This window comes from Amphibalanus amphitrite, unplaced genomic scaffold, assembly GCF_019059575.1.
Source record: "Amphibalanus amphitrite isolate SeventyFive unplaced genomic scaffold, NRLGWU_Aamphi_draft 000578F_arrow, whole genome shotgun sequence".
In the NCBI taxonomy this organism is placed as follows: domain Eukaryota; kingdom Metazoa; phylum Arthropoda; class Thecostraca; order Balanomorpha; family Balanidae; genus Amphibalanus; species Amphibalanus amphitrite.
Window position 1 is genome coordinate 329,283 of NW_024882072.1, and position 25,643 is coordinate 354,925.

Genomic DNA, 25,643 nt, shown 5'->3' on the forward strand with positions numbered 1-25,643 from the left:
CCCACTGGGAGAGTCTGAAGACTTAGCTCGACGGTGAGCGAACTGTGAGATGAGTTGGTTCATGACGTGAGTGCGGAGATCTTTGAGCCTCCGAGGGATTGGTGAAGAATTAACAGAATCGGCATCGATGAGCTTATGTAACTCCCTATTAGACTGTTCAAGGGCTTTGAGAGAACGTGACACCAGGAAGCTAAGTGTAAAATGTCTGGTGATGCCATGCCTCAAAATCTTGACGTCGTGCCTCACGGCTGATGACACATGCCGTGGTAAGGTAGGCCACAGCATGCGAAAGGCATGCAATGTGACTGTCTCTCACTTCTCACTGAGGTGAGACAGCGGTAAGAGACCACACCAGCCACATCTCCCGAGCCCCTTGAACGACTATGCTCGTTCTGGCTGCACCATCTTCCCCGATAAGACGCCACATTACGCATACATGAGCGCTGCGAATTATACCGAGCCGCGCCAATGAGCGCCGTGGTACTGGCGTGACAAATTAAACAGGCAGGTGGGGGCCGCAGCGGCAGACGCTCCCTGACAGACATCCTTCCCCGCCCCGACAGCACGTCAGAACCCCGAGACAGCGCTCATCAGACGACGAGACGGGCCACGTCCGGAAAATTGCGAGGCTTGTGTTGTTTAAGTTAATATTGCACGTAATTTTGCGGGAGAGTACCGTTACATAATCATAATTGCTTCGTAGTTTCCGGTTGCTCTCTACTTCCCTATCCAGCCTTCCATTTGGCCCCGGAAGCGGGAACCATTGGCCGGTCCGTGGGTGCCATATCGGTCTGGTCCCGGGAGACCATCGACCAGTGGGCGGAGACCATCGGTCTCTGACAGCAGCAGACCGACTAACGATGTCGACCCGAGGACCATCGGTCTGCTCCTGCCGACGGCTGCCACCGGCCGGCTCCATGAAGCCGGCAGAGACGGCCGGCGCCTTAGGTTTTAAAGCTGCTCGCGCCGGAAGTCATGGGTCATCGTCACTGCTTTTGTCAGCGGCAGACTGGCACTTTTATCGTTAAAACTCTTGTATTAATGCAAAGGCACCAGCGATTATTATAAACGGTAATAAAACTGAGCATAAAGCCGTACCCGGAGCAGAAGAAATCCCGCAAAAAGAATTTCAATTGTTGATACTCTTTAGAATCCGATTGAGTTACACGGCTCCAGTAGGGTACGAGATTCTACGGACCTACTTTTACCAGATCCTATCTCATCGAGTCAACGTGTCGCATGCTATGCGAAGCACGAGACGCAGCCACCCGGCAGTTTATCTTCCCGTCAGTCCGCGCTGTCGTGCACCGCTGCTCGTGCACGTGCAGAAGCGGAGGGCGTGCAGCAGCACAGTGCACGTGTTCCGTCACTGTCGCGCGGGCCTTCTCGGAGGTCTTAGGTCGGCGACCTGACGCAGCTACTGATCACGCCATCGCAGCCCTCTGGCTCTGACTACACGTAACACGGAGAGCGATGAGTGGCTGGTAAATAGGCACAATCACCAACTCTGTCGCGAGATCAACCACATGCTTAAAATGTTATGTTAACTCTCAATGTAGTTTTCTCAGACAGCTTGCACGAAACTGGAGGGTTAACGAGCGCCGCCAGGTTGTTTCCTTCCTTACTTCACGGTCCGCCCTGCAGTATCGCCAAAAGCCCAAATAGCCTTACCACCAAAGGACTCAGCGATGTTAAGCACTAAATATTAATGCTTCTATCCTAGATCAAAAGGCGTGTTGGCTGGTATGCCGATTAATCCGGTCACCAACAACGAACCGAGGAGCAATGGAAATATATCAAAGTTTTCGGACAATCCTGAGCATCCAAAGAATGTCGCGCTGCTAAAAGCAGCTTACTCATACGAAATCACGCGTATATAGCGGTGAAGCTGCACGTGCACAGTGCACGGTATTGCATACCAGTAAATTCATGCGCACTACTGGCTTGTGCACAGCTATATACAAATTCACACATACGGATAATATCGAGTTTTGGACTTGGCACGCATGGACTACGCCTGTCATGGGTGTCCGTCAACTTGCATGCCTAGATTCACATCGACCGTATGCGCCGGACCCAATGGTCGAGTGCCCGTCTCATAACAGTAAGTACGCGCCTTCAGTTCCCCTTTAATAAAAGGTAATTACGTCTACGCAGGTGGGTCGACACACCATTGGGCCACCACAGCTGTAACTGTGACAGGTGACGTGAACATGGCAGCTACACGCACTTAGATTGATACGCTCTATTTACTCTAACCGCAGTGCTGGACACAGTGCTCGTACACTTTGAATCACCCTATCAAAGCTGATTGAAATACGGCCGTATTTTTAGTTCACGCTTCCATGAAACGCATGATAATTGCACGAGTTCGTAGGCATGTGACACACTAGATGATTACAGTAAACACGGATGTGCCCAGTTGACACAAAAGCAGCATTCTGAGCAGAAACTGCACGCTCGGTGCATCAGTTTTGTGTCGCCGTGTGAAATACTGTAGCCTCCCATACCCCTGGCATGCCGGAAACAATGGTGTAAGTTGACAGCCGTGAGAAGTCGCCCAAATGCCAAATATCGGGCACTGCTATCAGACAGTCTGGTGGTTGGTGCACTGTGTGAAAATCCCAGCGCATTTTCACTCCTAACTCGACTTTGCCCGATTCTGTGTGCTTGGTTTACTGGGCGAAAGTAGCGAGAAGTGCAACCGATGCCATGTAGGGCTGATGAAACGGGTGCTCGGCATGCTATGGATCTGTAGTTATTCTTCAGAAACGGCACATAAACACGATTTCTATCACCGACTCTGTGGCACCTGGTGCTTCTAAACCACTTTTTATTACATCAGTATCAACAATATACCTACGGCTCTCGCTGGCAATAGCTGAGGTGTTTAGTCAAAGGTATTTATAGCGGACTCCACAACCAATGCGGTATACAAGAACGGCAAGCTGTGAAGCTTTAAACAAACTACTCGGCATCTGTTGACTGAGACCTTCCAAAGAGCTGCTCTTCCCGAAATCCAGACAGATAGAGTATGGGAGTAGGAGATAATCAAGGGGAGACAGGGAAGCAGTGCTGTTATCGCTTTAAGTTGGATGCAGAGTCGTGATAGGGTTAACGACCCGGAAAATTAAGCCTTCATCATAACGATAAGACGCTACTGTTTCGAAAACGGCACCGCGCCCTCGGCCTCGAGCACAGCAACGCCATATTGCTGACACAAGCACGATATCGATCGAACAGAAGACACCCAGAATAACAGAAATGCAGAAAATGGTAAGCCCATCAGTGGGCAACGATTGCATGTTCTGAACCCATGCAATTAAGCTTAGATTGAATCATACGAAATTGGTTTTGGCTGCACATTGTGTAGGCGCGATAGCAGACACAGACGGTATTTGGGGGTGCGAATCAAACTGGAAACAAATATTCATGGTCGGTTAAAAAACTACCCGGGCTGCAAAAAGGCAACGAAGTGATCTAACAAGCAGTGGCGGCGGAAGCAGGGGGGCAAGGGGGGCAGCTGCACCCTAAAGCTATGGAAAGGGGCGCCTCGAAAATCTGTAGAGGAGGCAGGAAGTTAAGAGGTGCGGCAGCCATAAATAGCTGAGCAGTGCGACACCGCAACTGATAAAGGCACTTGTGACACGAAGAGGGTGGCAATGACGTGGGAAAAGTATCTTTTGATATGCTGAAGAGTGTAGGACATCCTTATCTGAAACAAAGGCAGATGCTGCCGACCCTGTCGAATATAATCTTGCCAGGCGATAAAGGCTAGGAGGGCGCAGCCACTCGAGAAGCGCGCCATGCGGAAGAGGGGCGCCTGCATGCGAAAGAGGGGCGCCTGTGTGTGGGACGAAAAAGAAACATTTATGGAGACGTCTTTGAAGGCGATAGCCTCCGAACACCAACACGAACATATGAGGGCTTATAGCGTTGCAGGCTCCATGCGACAAAAAGGGGCGCCTGATGGCCGATATGCGAGAGGAAATTAGTTTGTGTAACATTTATCGGGAGCGGTTTGCCGTTTACAACATATGAATGTTAAGGGAGGTCCGAGCTTGGGGCCTGTAAAATTGCACTGTCCGTATGGGCGGTTACACCCCTAGTGCTAGGGCGTATTTTGCGTTTTTTTATACTAGGGAGATGATTATGACCAGGAATAGCACTCTGCAAACTTCTATGGGCGCCTGTATAGGGGCGAAACTGATTTTCCAGTGCAGGGACGGCCATCGGCATTGTGGGCCGGCATTCATTCCACTGGGGCGTCTGCTAGTGTTGAAGGGCGGTATTCATTTCAATGGGGCGCCCGTTGGACGTTGGTGTTGATGGGCGACGACTCTTCACTGTTTGTGTTACTACAACCGTGTATATGGTAAGGGGCGCCCAGCGGGAAGGGGCGCTTCAATATCGTTTGCACCCCTATCCTAGAATACCTTCCGCCGCCACTGCTAACAAGTAAAATGTGATTCTATTCAAAGACGATGTTTCTATGAATAGGGTGACGGAGGTACTTACCGAGACGAACATATCTCCTGGGCCGGAGGTTCTCCTGCCAGGCGGCGTGCACGGCCAGCAGCAGACAGCTCAGGCAGCTCAGCAGCAGCAGTGTCGACTGGGGCGCCATCTTTTGACGACCGGAAACACTTGTTCGGCGCCCAACCGTTTGCGAAAGTCGGTGCCGTTCACGAGTCACCAGTGTGACAGTGTGTCACTTTTGCGCACTTTTGAGCAAAAATATGCCCACGCAAAGTGTTCGCCGGCGATTTGATGTCACAAATTCGAGAATCTTAACTCCAAAAAGGTTTTCCCTTTGTCCTAGATAGTAAACAGTAAAATGGTGCTAGCCGTATTTCGTGTCTTATAAAGGTCACGCATAAAGTCGATGCAAGAAAGAGAGGAAGTCACTCTTTCACACTGTCAGAACTGTCCACTCTCAGCTCTCCACATATGTAGTCCAGCCAATCAATAAGAACCGCTGATCATCCACACAGCGAACCACATCATGGGGTCACGGTCCGCTCAACAACGGAGACCTCGAGTCACCGTCTCGACCTCTCCAGAGTCATTTCACATCCACCGGAGTCAGAGTCCTCTCTCAGAGTCCGAGTCTGAAACAGAGAGACCTCTGTCAGTCGCTGTCCGCGTGAGCTGGACGTCATTGTCGATGCAGTCCACCAGACGCCATCGATTCGTCTCCGTCAGCCGGGAAGGCACGAGGCGAGCCGTCCAGGCGGGCCGTCCAGGCGGGGTGCCTCCACCGGGCCGGAATAATGCCGGCACTGTGTATTTAGTGGGGACAAGGGTCCCAATCAGTACAGACGAGGCACGGCGGGCAGGGGAGCTCGTCGAGGAGACATGAACTGAATACTGAGGCGCCGCACCCCGCGGCGGGTCACGCGGGTCACCGGGGGTCAGAGGTCACGGAGGGAGGGTGCGGCGGAGAGCAGCGGGGTCACACAGGGTGGCACAGAGGTCAGACATGAACACTGAAACCTGCTGGTTTTACTGAGGGTGAGTGAAAATCAAACACCTGAGAGCAAATGCATAACGACTGGGAAAGCATACCAGATAGCCCGTTTATATCATAAGCACTAAACCTGAACAATGAACGAATCATGCATCAGCTGCTTACGGTCCAATTCAATGTCCCACATGCACGGAGGCATACCACGCCATCGAATCAGGCAAGCGCACGTATAACAAGCGCCTGCGGTTGGACTCCGTGGGCACGCATCGTCTCAGGTGCAAGAACAGGTAATATGGTCTGGAATTCGGAATGACTCGTCCCCCACAGACGACCTTCCAGGCCCAGCCACGTCACCCCCGAAGGCGTCTGTCGCCATGGGTCTGATTTCTCGAGGGAACCGGACGTTCCAGGTCGGATTTCTCACCACACCGCAAACGTGTTTCATTCACAGCCGGCACAAATGGATCCTCTGCGGCGCCACGAATGTCGAGAACGTGCCTCAAACGCCAACGCGCCACCACCGCCACCCAAACGCTGCGCCATAAAACGTCTCCTCGGCGGCCGATCCGGCGCGGAATTCGACGGCAATAAAGGAGGGATAGGCGCCAGCGAGGTCGGGTTTTGGAGACGCGATCTATCGCAGCCATCCCGAAACCCGATTGTAGAGGCCCGTCTGACATTAAGGTAGGGGCTTTTTCAAGAAAAGATGCCGAGGCGGGACTGCATTCATATGCTAATTTAACTCCCAAACTTCTGTCATGATTCACTTTTGATCCAGTTTGTTCTAGGAGAGTTTGCATGAAATGGCACAAGAAGAATGGGCAACTACGCTGAATTTGAATGGATCTATACGCTGAATAAATGACAGGCCAAATGAGTCATTCCCATGAGAAACAGCACCCACAGAGTCGCATAATTTGCACCTCTAAGTTCGGCCATTGCCGCTCATTATCCAATTAGCGGGGTCCGGGGCGAGGGGCACTGAGGGGGGGGGGCTAGCGTGCTGTTGCCACGACAATTGGAGCGTGCCCTGCACCGCCCAGCGCAGCGAGCCGTCCTCCTCCCCTCCCCTCCCTCCCTACCCCAGGCGTGCGCAGACACATGGCCTCGAAGCACGCGCCCCGCCTGAGGCGAGGCAGCCCGGCGCAGGGCCGGGTGACCGGCCAGCGGGGCGGGGGAGGGGGAGGGACAGCGCTCGACAGACAGGGTAGTGAGAATGGGTGTGGGTGGGTTACAGCAGGACGCTGAAACTTGATATGCGCTATACCGTGCTGAAGCTACTTGGCAAGCAATAAGTCAGCCATTCTATTGAGTAGAAACAAGGCATGGCATCTATGGCTATTCAGTATTCGCAAGAAACAAAAATGTATCATGAGAAAACTGCTCGTGATAATGACAAATCGTTTGGTCGACTGCGCTAACAAATTCCCAGGCAAACCAAACCAAGTGCGAAACGTTTTAATTCGGCAACCTCCAATTGTTCCCATGAAAAGCTACCGGAAACGAAATCCATCAAACCAGACAGGTGGTGGGAGGTTCACGAAATCTTCACCGGGCGACCGGCGCCTTCTCACGAGACAAACAGACGCGACGATAACGTTTCCACCATGCGCACCTCGGTCCCCGGTCAATGGCCCTTTCCCTGCCGTCCCCGTCCCGATCCCCCACGCGTCCCCTCCCCTCCTCTCTCCTCCCCTCTACTCTCCCCAGCGGCCCACAAAGAGGCACTGTCCGCTGTCCTCCCGGGGTGCGGTAGGGAATACTGACGGCCTTCGAACCCGGCCCGGCGCCCATGGCAATGCCATCCGATACATGGGGCTGATGGGTTGATAGGCAAGGACAGTCTAAAACAGGTCCCAGCCAAAGATAGGTCGATGAAATTCGTGCTGAACAAAGTCGTGTTTATGAGTAGTCGTGATTGTGAACCATACGGGTCATTTTCCATTAGTTTCGGCCAAGACTTCTCTATATATTTGGAAAAGTCTCTTCGACGAATCATGTAATCGCAGAGACACCATGTGAGGTTACCGTTGCGGAGTTATTTGACCCTAATTATGACCAATAATAGAATCGTACTTCCAGCTAATCCGGCCAGTTGTATTGATCGGCAGAATTTGTGCCTGGTAATAATGAGAAGATCTCGCGCCAGCAGAGGAAGTTCCGTTTCATGCAAGAAAGTTGGTAATGGTGGTGAATATTGAAACTTGAGCTCGTAAAAACATGATGACTCATCAAAGCTCTTCCAGACAAAGGTCCCCATCACTGAAACGTCGTAAAGATAAGGCAGAGGCCAATAGCACACAGCAAGGATGCCGAGAGAGAGAGAGAGAGAGAGGGAGAGAGAGAGAGAGAGAGAGAGAGAGAGAGAGAGAGAGAGAGAGAGAGAGAGAAGAGAGAGAGAGTGTGAGAGAGAGAGAGAGAAAAAGAGAGAGAGAGAGAGAGAGAGAGAGAGAGAGAGAGAGAGAGAGAGAGAGAGAGAGAGAGAGAGAGAGAGAGAGAGAGAGAGAGAGAGACGTCTGATGACCCCACACAAGAACTACAAACTAACGCCGGAGACTGAGCCCGAGCCCAAGTGGAGATCGATGTCGAAGGCCGGGTACCTGGTAGGGTAAGGCTCGCTTTATGGCCCACTCGGGTCACACTGTAGGTCACGAAGTGTTCGTTTTTCCGTGGCTGGAGTGACGGCTGAAAAAGCGACCCGGGCGGGAGCGAAGGGTCGTCGGAGACGCCCCTGTTTGGGCGCCCGCACAGCGTGAGGTCGGTGGGGGAGGGGCGGGGGGCGGGGGCGGAGGCGGGGCGCGGTGTATATAGGGGGAGGAGGCGGGGTTGTATATGAGATGCCGAGTGCAGGTACACTGTAAATGATGCCCCTCGGAGCTAAAAGCCAGGCGGTTTTGATTATATGAGCACCCGGACCAGGAGAGGCGCGATTGGTGGCGCTCAGGTGCGAAAATACCCGGTGACCTGGTCAAATACAAGGGACGGCGAGTCGTGCCCCAAAGAAACTGGCGATTAAGTCATTGTATACAGCAGGAGAGGTGAAAAGGAAGCAAAACAACAGAACCAAATTATGCGGATTTTAAGTGAGCTTTGTAGTTCGTTTGATAATGTCCCTAAGGACCTTGTCATTATCAACTTAAAACACAAATCCAAGTGTGGTACCTATTGTCACTAATCCAATATTGGCTATTGCAGAAGCCGAGACATAAGAGCAAGCGCCATTAGGTATATCTTACTTTATCGATAGGGTAGCTGTAAATGAATGAGCAAACACAAATGTAATCGCAATTTGCGATTCGAAATTGCACTCGAAGTAGGGACATAAGCTGCAGAGGGTGATATGATTCCATATTTGTTTTTGAGCTGCGCTCAGCAAACCAAACGTTAGCGTGACTTGTCTGCACCAATCATCAGACTGAATAACAACTGTCTGAGTTGACATCCAGGCCCGTGCTAATATTGAGCCTTGCATGCCTTGAAACGCAGCAAAAGGTTCGTACCTAATAAGATGCAATGTTTAAAGGCACTTCGGGTTCAGCGCCGAATTCGATCGCGGACGCGATCACCTAACTTCCGCCACTAAAATGTAAAAGAACACGATAAAATGAGGTAGCTCACAAGCAGCGAACATTATTTCTACACTACAAAAGCAACGATACTTCTCTCTAGCCTCTCAGTCAATGAAGAACTTCCTACTTCAAGCCGACAAGCATGCGCAAAACCCGGTGCCGGTTGGCGGTTCAGTACCTAGACTGAACGTCTGATCCTATACTTTTGATCCCGTTTAATAGGCTTGTGGCTCAGGAAGACCCATTCCGACCCGTTTTCGTCTGCCCCTGGCGCACGGTATACCGCGTCAGCTGTAGTACCGGTAGGGGCTAGTCGGTATTGAAGCCACAGCGGACGCAAGGTTCTTTATTCCTTTCTGGTGTCGGTTTTAATTAACAAATGCTGGTAGGATGGTACGGTTATGAGATGAAGAATCATGGAATGCGTGACGGCAGACGCACAAAAACGCTAGTTGACACAGTTTTGTGCACACATCCAGGGCTATACAACAAGACCCACGCCTTCGACAAGCCATATCAATACAGCCTCCTCCAATACAGAAAATCAATAACCTCACACACAAGCATTTCACGCCGCCAACATCATCCTACTCACCATTTTCGGCCCATCATCCCAGCATCAGCTCTCGTTCACTCGCAGGCGTTCCCTCCCAGCACACACCACGCCCGCACCACTGTACCGCGTCTGCCTCCGTTCCTCGCACCGTCGCGTCGCAGCCGCCGCGCGCACCACGTCTCGTCGAAGACCAGCTGCGCGCGCCGGCGCCGTACCCCACCACCCCGGCGCGGGCCGCCGGCTGACGGCTGTATGCGTGTCTGTCGGACGGTTCCGTCGGCTGAGCGCTGGCAGAGACATCTGTGGGTGGTGAGAGAAAGTTGCGGTGAGGGACTTTGGTGCTAGATGACCATTGACCTGAGGAGAGTGGCACAAGAACCCGTTTTACATAGCATATTTGACAAGGCTCTGGCTCGTTAACCCGCGCCCCACTGGGGTCTGTGTATAACACGCCCTACTGGGGGGGGGCTATTCATAGCCCCCCCTCCTAACTCCGAAACTACTGGGCCGATCGTCAAAATTCAAACGGCGTCTGATAGCCCCGGAAAAACTGTCGAGCGAAACCTAATTTCATTGACCTCGAGGTCACCGATGACGTCACAGGTCAGGTCAAAGTAAAAATTATTAGCACTTTGGCTTGTTCACCTTTTGGGCTCTGGCCGCCGTCTTACAAGTCAGATCAGGCTCATTTTTGGTTTCCACACTCGTGAACAGATGCTCTAGATACCTTGAGGGTACCAAACTTGTAATTTGATTTTCAGGTCAGGGTCAGGTCATCACAGGTCACGAAAATATTATGTCATGCGTCGGTCACGTGACACATGTTTTATGGTCCATTTAGGCCATAGATTTCGAATTTGATGTCGTGTGTGTCATTCAAGGTCATTTTGAGTCGAAATTAGCTTAGGTCAGGTCACTTTCAGGTCAAAAAAGGTCAAATTTTGAAGTTGAAATTTTTCAACAAAAAAGGTGTCTATTGGATGCAGTTTGAGCTCAGGAACACGATGGTGCCATTTATATTGGTGTACGATGCCAAATACGTACTGAAAAATTGATTTGAAAAATTAATAATTGTGAATTTTTTGCAATAATGCGTATAACTTGGCCATTTTTGAAGATATTTAGCTAAAACTTGCTAGAGTTAGTCATAATCATGCGTTCTGTCACATATATTCCGGTTTTTTCGAAAAGTCAAAAACTTTTTGAAAAAAATATAAAAATATAAATTTTGAATATTATTATAAAAATTTTCGAAATTTTCAAAATTTTGAAAATCCGAGATAGCAGTTTGATGGCGCGGTCAATTCTGAGTCCTTTCATGCAAAGAAATTGGATCTACCTTAAAAACTGAGCTCTTGGGAGCGATTGCCGTGGTTCAATGTTTTGCGTCGAAATCGGACGAACATGACGTCACTCTGACGTCATTTCCGGCCGACCTATGGTAGCTACGAAGTTCAAATTTTGACACAAGGTGTCAAATTGATGCAGCCGAAGGTACTGAAAGTTTGGCGTCGATTCGTCAAGCGGTTTGGAAGTTATTGCAGAAAAACGGGAGGGGGGGCTATAAATAGCCCCCCCCCCCCAGTGGGGCGCGGGTTAATTTGGCGATAATTTCGATGCAGTGGTCTACAAATATTCAGAGGGGATCATTTTGTAAATTGTTAAGCACCATTGGCATCTTTTGCAACGAGGGACGGAGATATAAGCTTGCAACAAACCCTATGTAAACCGGGTTAAGGTGACAAGTGGGGCCTCGGTCAAAATTATAATTAGTTTAAAAAAAAGATGGTAGCTGATATTTCCAGTGCATTTTCAAAACATCTTGCTATTTTCCACAAGAATGATGAGAAGAAAAACAGTCACGAAACGATATCTGCCACCAATTTATTAGCATTGTCTCATCTCACCAGAAATAAGCATCAAAGCCACATAATGTTTCGCTACTTCGCTAGAACTAATATCATGTTGCTGTAGGCTCCATTTTACTGCAACTTTTATTTCTGCATGCTGCAGGCCGCCTGCACCAACAAATGTCTCTTGGAGTCGGCCACAGCAAGAACGGCATGCTGTTCACGGCTCAGCCGGCGCTCGGAGGTGCTGCCACCTGACGATGTCTGAACGCCTGGTGGCCAGAATACGAAACTGACCTCTCCTCCGAATCTCATGCAGTCAATTGCCACTCGTGAGTCGTGACCCTTGCGACACACGACAAATGAAAAGCACTGACATGGTCACTCATCCGTCCCAATGTCCTCGGGACCAAAACATTCACATTCCAAATCTCCTCTTACATTACCGTGTCCTGACTGATTGAGGCATTGCCTCTCGGATCCCCTGTGTGGCTGCGACTAGTGATGTCAATTACGGAAAATTGAAATACCGATACCAAACCAAATACCAACCAAAACCGTGGAGAAATACCGAAACCAAACCAACTTGGGAACATAAGGAAAATACCAACTTTTTACCGATTTCTTAGCCTTTTAAACATTAGCGAGGGTCCATGATACCAACAAAATACCAAACACATTAGGATTGAACCACCAAATACCGAGTTGGTATCGGTTTGGTATCGGTATACCAAAAAGTTGATATCCGATTGACATCTCTAACTGCGAACATCTCTCATTAGGTTTTATTTAACCTTCTTTGAAATTTGAAATGCTTGACCGATGCTCTTTTTTTGGGCTAGGCAACCTAAAAGGTAGTGTTTGCCGGTTTACATAGCCAGAGCTCCGTTCGCCATCCCCCACAACCGTCGTGCCCCGTTCACCATTTTATGTCTGTGCCAATGCTGACCCAGCTTCAGGTCGGAGCTGCCCTGAGGCGACCAATCAGAAGCCGGCGTGCCCAACACACGGGCCCTGTTCGGTTGCTGTTTTTTATATCAGCGTGCTGTCGGTTTTCCCCATATAAGGAAGTTATTGCTGGCGCTTCTTGGCCTCTCATTAGTCTAACGAATAGACCACTTGAATTCGGCCAATGAGGAGCCAAGACGTAGCAGCATGGTCGCAGCCTGCTGATAAATAAACGGGGTGCGAACAGAGCTCAGATCGCACTATAGGCAACGGCTGGAGCAGCTCATTACAACCCGGCACTCCGGCTAGAAACAGGAGCGGCGAGGCTCCACCCGAACTGGCTTGGAGAGGGCCTGGAATGGCCGAGAGAAATTTCAAACTTGATGAAAAATTACTGCGGTATGTTGCGCAGACTGAATAATACAATATTATTAATTCCTGAGGTGGCGCGTCTATGTAGTTAGGTAAGTAGCATGGCTAAGCAAAGGCCTTAACCCGCGCCCCACTGGGGTCTGTGTATAACGCGCCCTACTGGGGGGGGGGGGCTAGCCCCCCTCCTAACTCCGAAACTATTGGGCCGATCGTCAAAATGCAAACGGCATCTGATAGCCCCGAAAAACTGTTTGTAGACTAGAAATCTAATTTCATTGACCTCGAGGTTACCGATGACGTCACAGGTCAGGTCAAAGTAAAAATGATCGATGTTTGGCTTGTTCACATTTTGGGCTCTGGCTGCCGTATTACAAGTCAGATCAGGCTGATTTTTGATCAGGCAGGTAATCAGCCACAATAGTGAGCACCCTTGGCCTCCATATAGCCCTGACCTCTCTTGCCTCGATTTCAGCATCTGGTCTAGCATCTCCAGTAAGGTCTACAAAGCTAAGCCAGGGACGATCGAGCAGTTAGAGGAGATTGTGGAGGACACTGTCAGAAATATGAGCCCAGAAAGGCTCCGGAAAATTGCCCGCCACACGAGGAGGCGTGCGTGGTTCAAAAGGGCGGTCTTTTCGAGCAGTTCCTATTGGCCGTTTTCACGACGGAATAGCAGGCATCTATTTAATCCCCATTTGATCCTTTGGTTCCTCAGGAATTTTAGTAGTTCTTTTTAGTAGGTTCCCCAGCTTTCGAATGAATGGTGCGTTAGTTTGCTATTTTTCTATTAAATATCACATCGATTTACTTTATCTAAGGATTTATCACTAATATCAACATAAAGCGTAAGCACAATTATAAAATTATGAAATTACTAAATACTAATACAATAGTTAAAAAAAGATACTGAGTTGCCAGGCTACAAAGAATATATTCATTTATGGCGCACGACAGACATTTAGAAAGCAGCGCCCTGTTTTATTTCACGCTGCTAGCCGCTTCCATTGGGTTTTGCAGGCCGTCGTCATTGGTCGTTACACGTATGATGTCACGCGACTTGTGGCCTGTCACGGCTCTTTAATGATCTCCACTAAATGAATGCAACAATGGCCTTTTAAGTTGATCTCTGTGGCCATCTGTCTATGGAGCGACCAATATGAAAGTTGGGTGAATTTACCGGGGTTACATGACTATGAGCAAGCAAATGTGTATCAGGAATGGATTTAGGTGGAGAATTGCGCTGGACCATGAGTGCTCGAACGCTCCCAATTCCACGCCGGTTTGGCTTTGGAGCCGAGACAGACGATGCGGGTCAAGGTCACCGCTGGGGTAACGGTGGATTGGGTGCGCCCGAGCACCCGTAACACGGCACAATTCTCCATCTATGGATTTTCCTATTCGCTCAGCATTGTGATAGGCGTTCGTAATAGCATTTACTCTGCTCATGTACCTATCCCCGGTTATTTAAAAGAAGTTTTTGTGGGGGAATATCACGGCTTTAGGTACTCGGTGGCCCTATTCACGACTTTCAAAGAATGCTCCGATAACTAAACACCGCACAGACCTACTGCATTAGTGAATCTGACAGAATGTCTGTGGAATTACATCCCCCCTCACCACACCCCTAAAAACTCATCCAGTGTCCAAAATCACTTTTATCGACTCGCCAAAAAAAAAAAACACACACACACACACACAAAGCATGGGGCATGTCAGCTCTCAGTTCATTTATTATTGTCTTTACCATGGTTCAATTGCATTGCGCGATTTAAAGCACGTGAGTGCCTATATAGAATATATGTAGAAAATAATATCTACAGCAAAACATCCAAAATTACAAAGGCTACAATGCTTAAAAAGTAGGTTCATCAAGGAAGCCCATTTTTACTTGCGTTGTGTTCCCAACCATGCGATTCCAACGCGGGCTATTCGCAACGTCTGTTAAGGCACGTTAACAACTGACAAGCCGCCACCGCTGCCACTTATTCATAGATGGTTGATATCGCAGCTTGGGCGTCAGCAGCGCGGCCCACAACGCGTCGGCGCCAGCGCACGCAGCTGTTGGCACTCGGCAGCCGGTGTTGCGACTTAACGGCCGGCCGGCCCCATGAAGGAGAAGCTCTTGGTGAAGCTTTGTGATCGCCTCATAGCCGCCTTGGATGTCATCTTTCTTGGCAGATCCATCCGTTCAGATGGTACGGTGCAGTCTGGATAAAGGACGAAGTCCAACGCCGCTAACCCCGCGACCGCCACCCCACAACGTGGCCGCAGACCGAACGGGCGTGAGGGCCGTAAGGGCCACCCCGCCATCCGGTAGGTGGCTGAGCAGCCGGGCGCAGCGGCGCCTGGGCGGCGGCCGCGCTGAGATGAAGTCCCAAACCGCCATGTCGCCATCACCGCCATCACCATTGCTGCAGCTGTTCCCAACCGCCGCAATCGCCGCCGTTTTGCCAGCAGTCGCGCCGCGGAATGGCAGAAGCTCCAGAGTAGCCTCCAGCGCCCCTCTCCGCACGTGTGCAGGTGCACTGCGGCCGCCGGGTCCGACGTCCAGGCAGAACATGATATTTCCATGCTGCTCCGACGGTGGGCTGGTCTTGTTTGGGCGTTCCTCCACTGTGACGTCGGTCACGCCTGCCCCGGCCAGGGCGCAGAGGCCGACGTGTCACCATCCGGTTGCAGTCCTCAGTCGGGTCGCAACGTGTACCTCTTCCGCAGCGTGGAGCGCGCTCCCGCTGGGCAGCGATACAGCCAAAAGTAGCATAGCATGCGGGCGGCCAGCGCTGCGCCGGACAGCGGACCCATGCCGGGGGTATGCCGGTCTCGGCCATTAGCGGGGTCGTCGGGGCCGAGGCTGTACATACAGCTGGTGACCGCGTGAGCCGCCAATCGAAGCTCACGGCTTATAAGCTCGACGCGGGCATCACACGCCGTCCCGATGGGAGCTCCACGACGCCGCCGCGAACTCCAGCGCGGCTCGCAGCGCGAAGACCAGTACGGACGGCCGGGGCAAACGGCGTGCGGGAGTCGCAGGCGACGTTCTGCGGACAGAAAGGGTTGGGCATAAGCTGGTCGGCAGGACACTCTTGAGCCGAGCCTTTGATGTAATTGCAGATGATCCAGAAGCATGCACAAAAATTCATGACACACTATTCTCATTTATGTATTTGCTACATATGATATGATATGCCAGCTCATGATCAGTGACGCATTCTGGGCAATATGTTCTAAAGTGAAGTAACTGAAGTTACAACTTAAAAGCTTAAAAAAACAGCTTAAAAACACACACACATTCGATAGCTTATAAGAATAACATGCCTTGTGTGCTTAATGCAGGAAAATATTTTTTTCACTTTTTTAGAAACAGCAAAAGAGTTGTCAACAAGCCATGTCAACTATCTAAACAATTTTTTATGGAAACTGCTCTAGCTAGCTTAAAGTTCCACAACGTTTCCGGAGCACCGTACCCAAACTCAGTTCATGTTACAAGAAAAAACAGTAATAATGCCTCCTAATTTTGAATGAAATATAGGTATGAGTAATTTGATTTGGAAAGCAACAAATTTCCGCACATCATTTTAGCAAAATTACTATTTTCTTCAGCCATCAGGTTACACAAAACTATAGTAAACTTTATGATCTAGTTTACAAAAAACCAAAGCCCCGATTTTAACAAATGTAGATAAAATTTAAACAATTTTAAAAAATGTATCGTGGAGAAACTGATAAGTGTAGATTTGTAAAGCCGGGATATTTCAATTTCACGGATTAGGCACTTAAAGAAATATCCTCACCTTTCTTTGAGCCACCAGCCTTCACCCAAGTTTTACACGAATGTAGTGAAGCAGACAATGTGGCAACTCAAAATTGTGATGGTTTGAGATAATTATGACGGTAAAAGAAAAAGCAACACAAGGTTCCTTACCCTCGTTTTTTCACATGGGTTCAGATGAGGCTTCAACTGTTGCCGACCTGAGGAGCTATAGGGACTTGAGCTTTCCAAAACTCAATTTCTAAGGGCACTGAGCAGTGTTTGGCTTTCACACGAATGCGATAGTAAGTTATATGAAGTTGACAAAGCAAGCAAAGCAAAGCATGATGCCCCGCGCGTCCGCCCGCGACCACGCCCCGCGTCCGACTCCCGACCGCCGCGTGACCCGAGGCGCCCGGCTGTCACGTGACCTACCGGCCGGGACTGCAAACGGCCTTCACCACCATTCTTGTATGACGTCATATCCTACTGAGGTGCTGATTGGTCGGAATTAGATACCTGAAGGTAATTATCTGCCGTAGTTATTTTTGTTTCATTGTTTTGCGTGTTTTCTTATATGAAATGTAATTAAAAAATTTGTCATATTTTAATCACCATTAAAACATAACTGAATAGGTATAAAAGAGAACTCGATATATACTTTCCTTGTTTTTAAGAATTCCGGAATTAGATACCCGAGGGAGCAAAGAGGGAGCAAGTTGCCACGCTGATTTAATACCTCATAGTCGAAAGGTGGGCTACTAGAACCAAAAAATGCTGTGTTTGTAAATAAATAAGTGATTTGAGGGCAAAAAATGCCCAGATTTAAACTTCTAAAATTATTTTGAACATAAAATATTTCAGTTTGAGGGATGTTAAGGCCTCTAAGGGTAGGTACTTTTTAGGTATCAAATAAGTTCCTCTGCGAAAGTTCCGTCGTGAAAACGGCCATCGTGCACCTATGCACAAGACAGCAGCTTTGTACTCATAATATTAAATGTCCAGATGCGCTGAATCGTTTTATGTGCAATTAGCATCAATATATGCACCCGGTTATCCGTGAACTTAGTTCGTTTTTGCATCATTCATTAATGATCACCCGGTAGCTTAGGTCAGTCCACTTCCAGGTCAAAAAAGGTCAAATTTTTGAGTTGACATTTTTCAACACAAAACATGTCTATCGGGTGCAGTTTGAGCTCAGGAACATGATGGTGCTATTTATATTGGTCTACGATGTCAAGTTCGTACTGAAAAATTGATTTGAAAAAATGTGAACTTTTTGCTATAATGCGTATAACTGAGCCATTTTTCAAGATATCTGGCTAAACCTTGCAAGAGTAGTTCAAAAGCCTGTGTTCTATCATACATATTCCGTTTTTTTCGAAAAGTCAAAAACTTTTGGAAAAAGGCTAAAAATAAAAGTTTTGAATTAGTTCAATTCAAAGTTTTGAAAACTTCTGAGGTAGTAGTTTGATAGCGCAGTCCATTCTGAGTCCTCTCATGCAAAGAAATTAGATCTAGCTTAGAAACTGAGCTCTTGGGAGTGATTCCCGTGGTTCAATGTCTTGCGTCGAAATCGGCCGAACATGACGTCATATTGACGTCATTTCCGGCCGACGCATGATAGATAAGAAGTTCAAATTTTAACACAAGGTGTCAAATTGATGCAGCCGAACGTACTGAAAGTTTGGCGGTGATATGTCAAGCGGTTTAGAAGTTATTGCAGAAAAAACCGGAGGGCTATGAATAGCCCTAGCACCCCCCCCCGTGGGGCGCGGGTTAGGTTAAATTTTCGAAGCCCTTGCAGCCTTTTCAGACGCCCTCTGCTACATATATCATGCATGACAGATACTGTTTGTGTAGTTTGAATGAATGTTCGATTCGATGAGGATAATACACCCGTTATTGATAGCTGAAGCGCATTTGAAGCCTTCGATGTAATTATTTTAACCTGGTTTATTCATTTAGCCTTATGGAACGGCAGTTATATAAGCGATACACCACGCAGCCGTGTTATGAAACCGTTCCAAAATCCAAAGTTCACTGTTTGTTTGTGAATGGACCACTCTCAAATTGGCTCGTTTTGCGGTAGGTACTCTCCGCTGGACGGTTCGCATGTCCATTCCCGAGCATGTCCAATTGTCCAATGTTCATGGCGGTCATGCTCATGATTGCTGATGACAGCTGATTGTCCAAGAGTTGGGTCGAACCCATAGCCATATCAATTCGTGCTGTGTGTTTGATCTTAATGAAAATGCATGTTATTACGCACCATTTAGCATTAACCAAAGTCCAAACGTCAAATAACTTTTCTTTTTTTTTTTGAATGCACGGGTTGCTATACCTACCTCACCCCAGAAATTTAGGGATTTATATGCATGTGAACAGTGCGCAAGTGCAAACAGAAATATCAACTGACTTGTGCCTGGCGCCTTTCTAACCGGTGGCCACGTGATGTGCTAACTTTGAGTGCAGCGGCCAGCGCTGATCGGTCCAGCCGTTCTCGAGGATAATGCCTAATTCTTGTCAAGTTCGGGTGCTGCGGGAGCCAGAAGGGGCAAATGCCCCGAAATTCCCACCCTTGCAACTGTCAGTGGAATTTATAAGCGCAAAATCATATGCCATCTGTCAACCAGTCCGACTTATGTGTCATTATTTCATTACTCTCAAAGAGTCTCCTCGGTGAAGACATGGGTGAAGAGATTTGCTTAACCCGCGCCCCGTAGGGGGGGGGGGCCGAAACGGCCCCTCCCTGTCCTTTTCGGTCGATATCTCCTAAACGGCTGGAGATATCGCCACCAAACTTTCAGGACCCCTCCGGGCATCAATTTTACACATTGTGACCAAAAATTTTTCCAGAGGCTATGATAGGTTGGCCAAAAATGACGTCAGAGTGACGTCATGTTCTGTCATTTTCGACCGAAAAAAGACCTTCGCGAGAAGACCTGTCAGGACTACAGCTTTGAAGATACAGAAAAATGATCAAGACATAAAAGGTGTAGAATTGACAGGGCTACAAAACTGCTATCTCGAATTTTTGAAATTTTTGAGTTTTGACCCCCAAAAATCAAAAAAGCATTTTTTTGGATATATTTGCCAAAAAATCCAAAAAGTTTTTTGAGTTTCGAAAAAACCGGAATATATGTGATAGTGCCTACCGTCTTCTATCTACATACCAAATTTCAGATCGATACCTCGTTTTTTGGCCAAGTTATAGCGAAAAAACTGTTCAAAAATGATGACGTCAAATTTTCAAACTCAATTTTTGGCAATTCTAGAACTCGTAGAGCAAAACGAAGACCACCATTAGACTCCCCGTGACGAGCTGCATCGAATCGATACCCATTTTATGCAAAAATATCAACTTTGAAATTTGACCTAATTTGACCTGACCTTGACCTGACCTTCACAAAAACGTGACCTAGGCTGGCCCCAAAGGCTGCCTAACCCACATAATCGCATTTGTCATGTAAAATGGACCATAAAACATGTATCACACGACACATTCATATTGTGACCCCCGGTGACCTGACCTCGCTGTGACCTGACCTAGTATCAGTGACCTCAGATAGCAAAGTATGTGTTTGACGAACAATGTACCATCGATGGTTTTCAATAAATTACCAATTTACTCACTTTCACAGCACATTTCTTGAATTGCCTGTGAACGGTGAAAATCTGACCTTTGACCTGACCTGTGACGTCATCGGTTTGACCTAGGTCAATGAAATTTGGTCACAAGGTAGTTCCCGGGTGGGGCTATCGAACGCCGTTTGAATTTTGAAAATCGGCCGGTAACTTTCCGAGATCTTAGGGGGGGCCGAAACGGCCCCCCCCCTACGGGTGGTAGGGTCCGCCGGTAGCCCTACGGGGCGCGGGTTAACCTTCGCCCCAGTGGGGGGGCATATGTTACCACCCTGTCGCGTTTTGTCGCGTTCGTATAAATAAAAAACAGCGGCGCGTAGCGCCGCGCCGCTTGGGGTAGCTTTTGGTACATCAATTTTGGACAATGTGTGAAATTTTTGACCCCAGGTCATGTCAGGTCAGGTCACTAGGTCAAGTTAACTGACCAAGCCTAAAAAAAAGTTTGCAATCATGTCCAGCCTGCAGTGTTTGTCAGAGAGGTTTCAAACTTGGTGGATTACATGATGTTATGGGTGCCTACAATTTGTATATCTCGGATTTTTTATATGCGTGACCTAAGGTCAGGTCAGTGGCGTGACCTTTCCATTATAAGTCAATGGAGAAAAACGAAAATGCCTCTAGATCCGTGTGTACGCATAGGAACAGTCCAAATATTTCAGGATAACAATTATTTGGACCACCCGTGACGACCAAGGTGTCTTTTTTGCTGATAGCCTCTTGAACGGTCATCCGAGGTCACTTGAGGCTACGAACAGTTTTTTGCCAATAACTCTCGATTGGAAAGAGATAGAACGCTGGGGTTGGCCTTATTGTGTTTGTCTTGCCGAGACGCATCGACTGATATGCAGCATGACCTTTTACGGTCAGGTCATGACCTTGACCTGAGGTCAAATTTCAAGTTGACCTTTCGAGGTCAAATTATAGTTCATTCGACGCGTCTCGGCGAGAGGAACACGATTCTGGCATTAGAAATGACCTAGCTTTTTTAGTCAAAATTTATTGTCGAAAAACACTTTTCTTAAAAACAGCTATTTTTGGAGTTTTTGCCCTCTGGAGGCTAAACCGTTGACCTGAGGTCATTTTTGATGATGACCTTATCAAAAGAAGAGTTCAAAAGCTATCGATTGCTTTTCCCAGCGTTTTTCTAGCTATCATAGTTCCTGAGATAATGGCATGTTTTCTGAAAAATATAATGACAATTTGCAAATTTTGACCTTTGATGACCTCTGGTGACCCCAATATTGCTCTAAGATGAAAAATGACTGAAATACTTTCAAACGTACGCATCAAGAGCTATCGACTGCTTTTACTGCGTCCTTCTAGCCCTCTTAGTTTTTGAGTTAGAGGTGGGTGGTAACATATGCCCCCCCCCCCTCCCTCCCCCCACTAGGGCGAAGTTGGCGGAGACCGCCACTGGGGCGCGGGTTAAGACTTCAATTCGACACAAAAGGGCATCACACACTTGCAACATAAACCAATAAACGCGCGCAAGTCATCGCTAATCTATTTCTTCCGGAGTTCCAGATTATTATTATGTTTCGAATTTACGTAAGAATATCATCACCCCGTAACAGACAGCCCACCAATCATCGGCTGGCGATTCGCACGTGACAACCAATCACGTGCGCGTTCGACACCCATGCTGCTGCGGTCAGCCGGCAGCGTCTGTTTATGGTGAACGCCGCGTGGGGCCGCTTTAGGTCAGAGGTCACCACGCCAGTCCGTTGGTGACAGCGCCGGTGGACTTTGATTTGCTGAGCGCGTGCCATGCTGCTGTTGAATGGATGGGGGGGGGGGGAATTGGCGTCCTCACAGCCGCTAATGTGTAAGGGTAGGTCGATTGGACCCCACTCAATCATCAATGATCAGAGCTAGACCCCAGTCGTTTTCACCGTTCCGTGCTTTTATCCTCAGGATACTGAAATCCTTCTCCTCCACGCCGCAACCCCCCTCCGGGCTGGACAGGCAACTTTATCTCACGCGGGCTGCTCCCTTGGAGCGGCACCGCTGCTCCCGAGGGAGCGCACCCCGTAGCCGGGTGCAGTGAGTGCCTTGTGGCTGGGTGGCCTGTCCTCTGGACGGGCTCAGCCCCGGCGACTCACTAGGGTGCCTGCCCAGACCAATGTCTCCCCCTATATCCTATCATCCTCCCAGCTCTGAAATGGTCTAATTGGACCGAAAGGGCCTAACCCAACTAAACAATAAAAAAGTCATTTGGCTCTGATCAAACTAGAGTTTCGCAAAAGCTGGTGCATTCCTCGTGTCTACAAAAAAGCATTAATGGTACCCAATTCTAAATTTTGGGGGAGGGTGACCAGTGACCACAACCACTAGTTTTTGTTTTGTGTGTGAGGAAAACCGCGCCGCGCAGCGCCGCGGAATTTGGTGCAACTTATTTTACATCAATTTTGCATTGCTTATAAAATAACTGACCCCAGGTCACATAAGGTCATATCACCAGGGCGAGCCAAGTAATAATGCCTGTGAAAAGTTTGCAATCCTGTCATTCCTAAAGCTTGTCCCCTAGAGGTTTTAACCCTCGCCGGCCGAGGGGGGGGGGGCGGGTGCCGCCCCCCCCATAGGGTTTTTTTCGCGATAGCTCCGAACACGCTGGCGATAGAGAGCTGAAACTTGGCATACCTGACCTTTGATCCAAGCCGGATCCTTTGACACCAACCGCATTTTTGGGTCAGGTCAGGTCACTGACCTATGACGTCATAAGTGAACCTCTGCACGGTCTTCAGATGTCGCAACTTCGCAACGCCCTCACTGCCAGAGGAGATGTCACAGGGAAATGAAACTTGCAGGATCTAGTATCCATTATGAGTCCCACAACTTGTATATCTCGGATTTTTCCTAAAGGTCATATGAGGTCAGGTCATTTTCGTGACCTCACCATTATAAGTCAATGGGGAAAAATTCAAACTGCTATTCTGGCGCCGGGAACGATCTCCAACTATCTCAAGCACACAGAATCGTGATTTGATGCACTCCTTGCAAGGTTAGATGCGTCACTTTTGCAATGTTGACCTTGCGTGACGTCATTTATGACGTCATCAAGGTCAAATTAGTTTTTCGTCAATAACTCTTGATCAAATTGAGCTAGCGAGTCGGGAAAGGCACCAATGGACTCAGGAAGGCCTGCCGAATCGAATGATATGCGACATGACCTCTTTCGACCAACTTCGTGACCTGGGGGTGCTGACCTGACCTTGACCTAAGGTCAACACCCCAAGTTGACCTGACCCGGACAAAAAGTATATCATTCGACGCGCCTGAGCGAGGTGAACACGATGCTGCCAAAATCGGCGCTCTGCGGGCGTTTTTTGCGAAGTTATTCACAAAAAAAACTGAACCGTACCCTGGGGCACTTGACCTGACCTCAGAGGTCACCAGTTGACCTAGGACCTTAAAATCGGGTACCAGTCTCTGCGTCTCGTAACGGCGCACACGCTCGTTTTTTCCGCGACGCGCTAGCTCCACCAGGGGCGAAACGGCGAGGGGGGGGGTCGTACCCGCCCCCCCCCCCCCCCTCGGCCGGCGCGTATGTAGAAAACTAATAGGTCCGGCGAGGGTTAACTCGGTGCATTGCATGATAGCATCAGTATAAAAATGTTTTTCTTTGATCATTTTCATTACTGTGACCTGGGGTTTCGTTAGATTTCTGATCTCCTTGTAAAAAGCGGCAAGGAAAAGTACAAATGCATCATGAAATTTCAAAAGTGAGTGTAAAATATACCTAATATCACGAGAGTACGAGTACTGCCAGGTCCATTGTGGATTACCAGTGGCAAGTTTTTAACGAAAAACGAAGAGAAGGGGTCCATTCGATTCACCCCATTTATGTGCGATGGTTATCGCACCCGCGGTTACCCGCGCCCCGCTGGTTATTCAGCCATACGCGCCCCGCCGTGCTGGGAGGGGCAAATTCTGCTCCCCTCCCCCCCTCCGTCTAACTTCCAGACCGATATGGTCGTAGAAAGACGGAGAAAGCTGCAATCGAAAGCTCTCAACAAGACGGACCTTTTGTGCTATGAACTGTTTGCCTTAGAAGGTCAGAGTTCATGTCAAGGCCAGGTTTAGGGTTCAAAATGCAAAGTTCTATATTATCGGCTTCGGAGCGCAGCTGGCGAGGAAAAGACTGATACCTATTGACTATCCACGACGTGCACTTAGGCTACCAAGACCAAGATTACTTTTACCAAGAAAAGATTCGTTGCGTAAGATGTCATGCAAAGGTCAAAGTCAAGGTCAGGTCAGATCACCAAAAGCGAAATATAAAATAGGGCATGTTTGACACATGTTTTATGGGTCATTTTACTCATATCATTCAATGGACACACTCAATTAGTGATGAGGACCACATTTGGATGAGTGTCAGGTCAAGATCAGGTCAAGGTTAGGTCAAGTGAGGTCGAATTTTGAAGTTGATTGTTAAGAACCTAAAAGGAGCATAAACTGTCTATCTAATGCAATTTTTCACGACAAATCAAATGGGGTACAATTTTTGTTCTCCTACGAGGTCAAGCTAAAAATTTCATTTTTGAAAATTTTGTTTGCCTGACGTGATAAAAGTTTGAATAACTCCTACACTTTTTCCGATTCTTATAAAAATTGACAACTAGGTGCACAGATACTATTTCTCTAACATTTATTCCGTTTTTTTATAGGTTAACTCAAAATTTTGGATTTCAAAATGATTTTCTGAAAAGTCAGTTTTATAAAATTTGGGTTTGAAATTGAATCCAAACTTTCCAAAAAGATATGGCCATGAATATAAATAAACCATAGATGGTTATTTCAAAGACAAAGTAGAACCACGCACATGTTTTTTGTTACGTCCTAATTATTTTCAATAGAAAAACACAATTCTAAAGAATAGTGTTTTAACTATTGACAACAAACCTTCGGTTACTTTACAACTGATGATCTAAGAGGCGTTTGAAGTTTTGCTGCTCTATGAAGCGAAAATGGCGTGACATGATGTCACTGAACTAGAACGTAATTTTCGCAACAAAAAAGACAGATTTCGGTCAAAATTTAAAAAACATGCCAAATCGATGTATGATAAGGTACTGAAAGTTTGACGTCGCTGACGCGTGTAGAAGTTATTGGCGAAAAACGGGAGGGGCAGATTCTACCGCCCCTCCCAACGGGGCGCGGGCTGCAACAAATTTAACTCTGTGCCACGATATTCACTGATAATTAGGAAATATATAATTAAATGAAGATTAAAAAGGATCAGTGAATCAAAGAAAATTTGAGATAGAGAGGCTATTGCTCAAGTCTTAACATTCCTCTGACCTTCCGTTACCGATCCGGTGTGATTCGTTAGTTGCCGTTGTGTTATATCAAAATATATTTTGAGTCAATCAGATAACTACATGGACCATGTTTGGTTCGTATGTAAATTGGGTTGTAATTACTTGTGAGCATACCATTTGTTTGCGTCAGCGATTGCCGATCTCCAAAAACAAAATCTCCA

At 48.0% G+C, this 25,643-nt stretch overlaps 1 protein-coding gene across 1 annotated transcript in view; it reads right to left on the reverse strand.

Moving 5' to 3' along the window:
• Window positions 1-9,830, reverse strand: part of LOC122394193 (semaphorin-1A-like) — a 76,629-nt gene extending 66,799 nt beyond the window's left edge. The window contains exons 1-2 of the mRNA XM_043390914.1: window positions 9,635-9,830; window positions 4,519-5,111 (exon numbers count right to left, since the gene is read on the reverse strand). Coding sequence (XP_043246849.1) covers window positions 4,519-4,627 — 109 coding nt within the window. The 5' untranslated portion in view covers window positions 4,628-5,111; window positions 9,635-9,830. The remainder of the gene's footprint in view (window positions 1-4,518; window positions 5,112-9,634) is intronic.
• Between the last annotated feature and the right edge of the window lie 15,813 nt (window positions 9,831-25,643).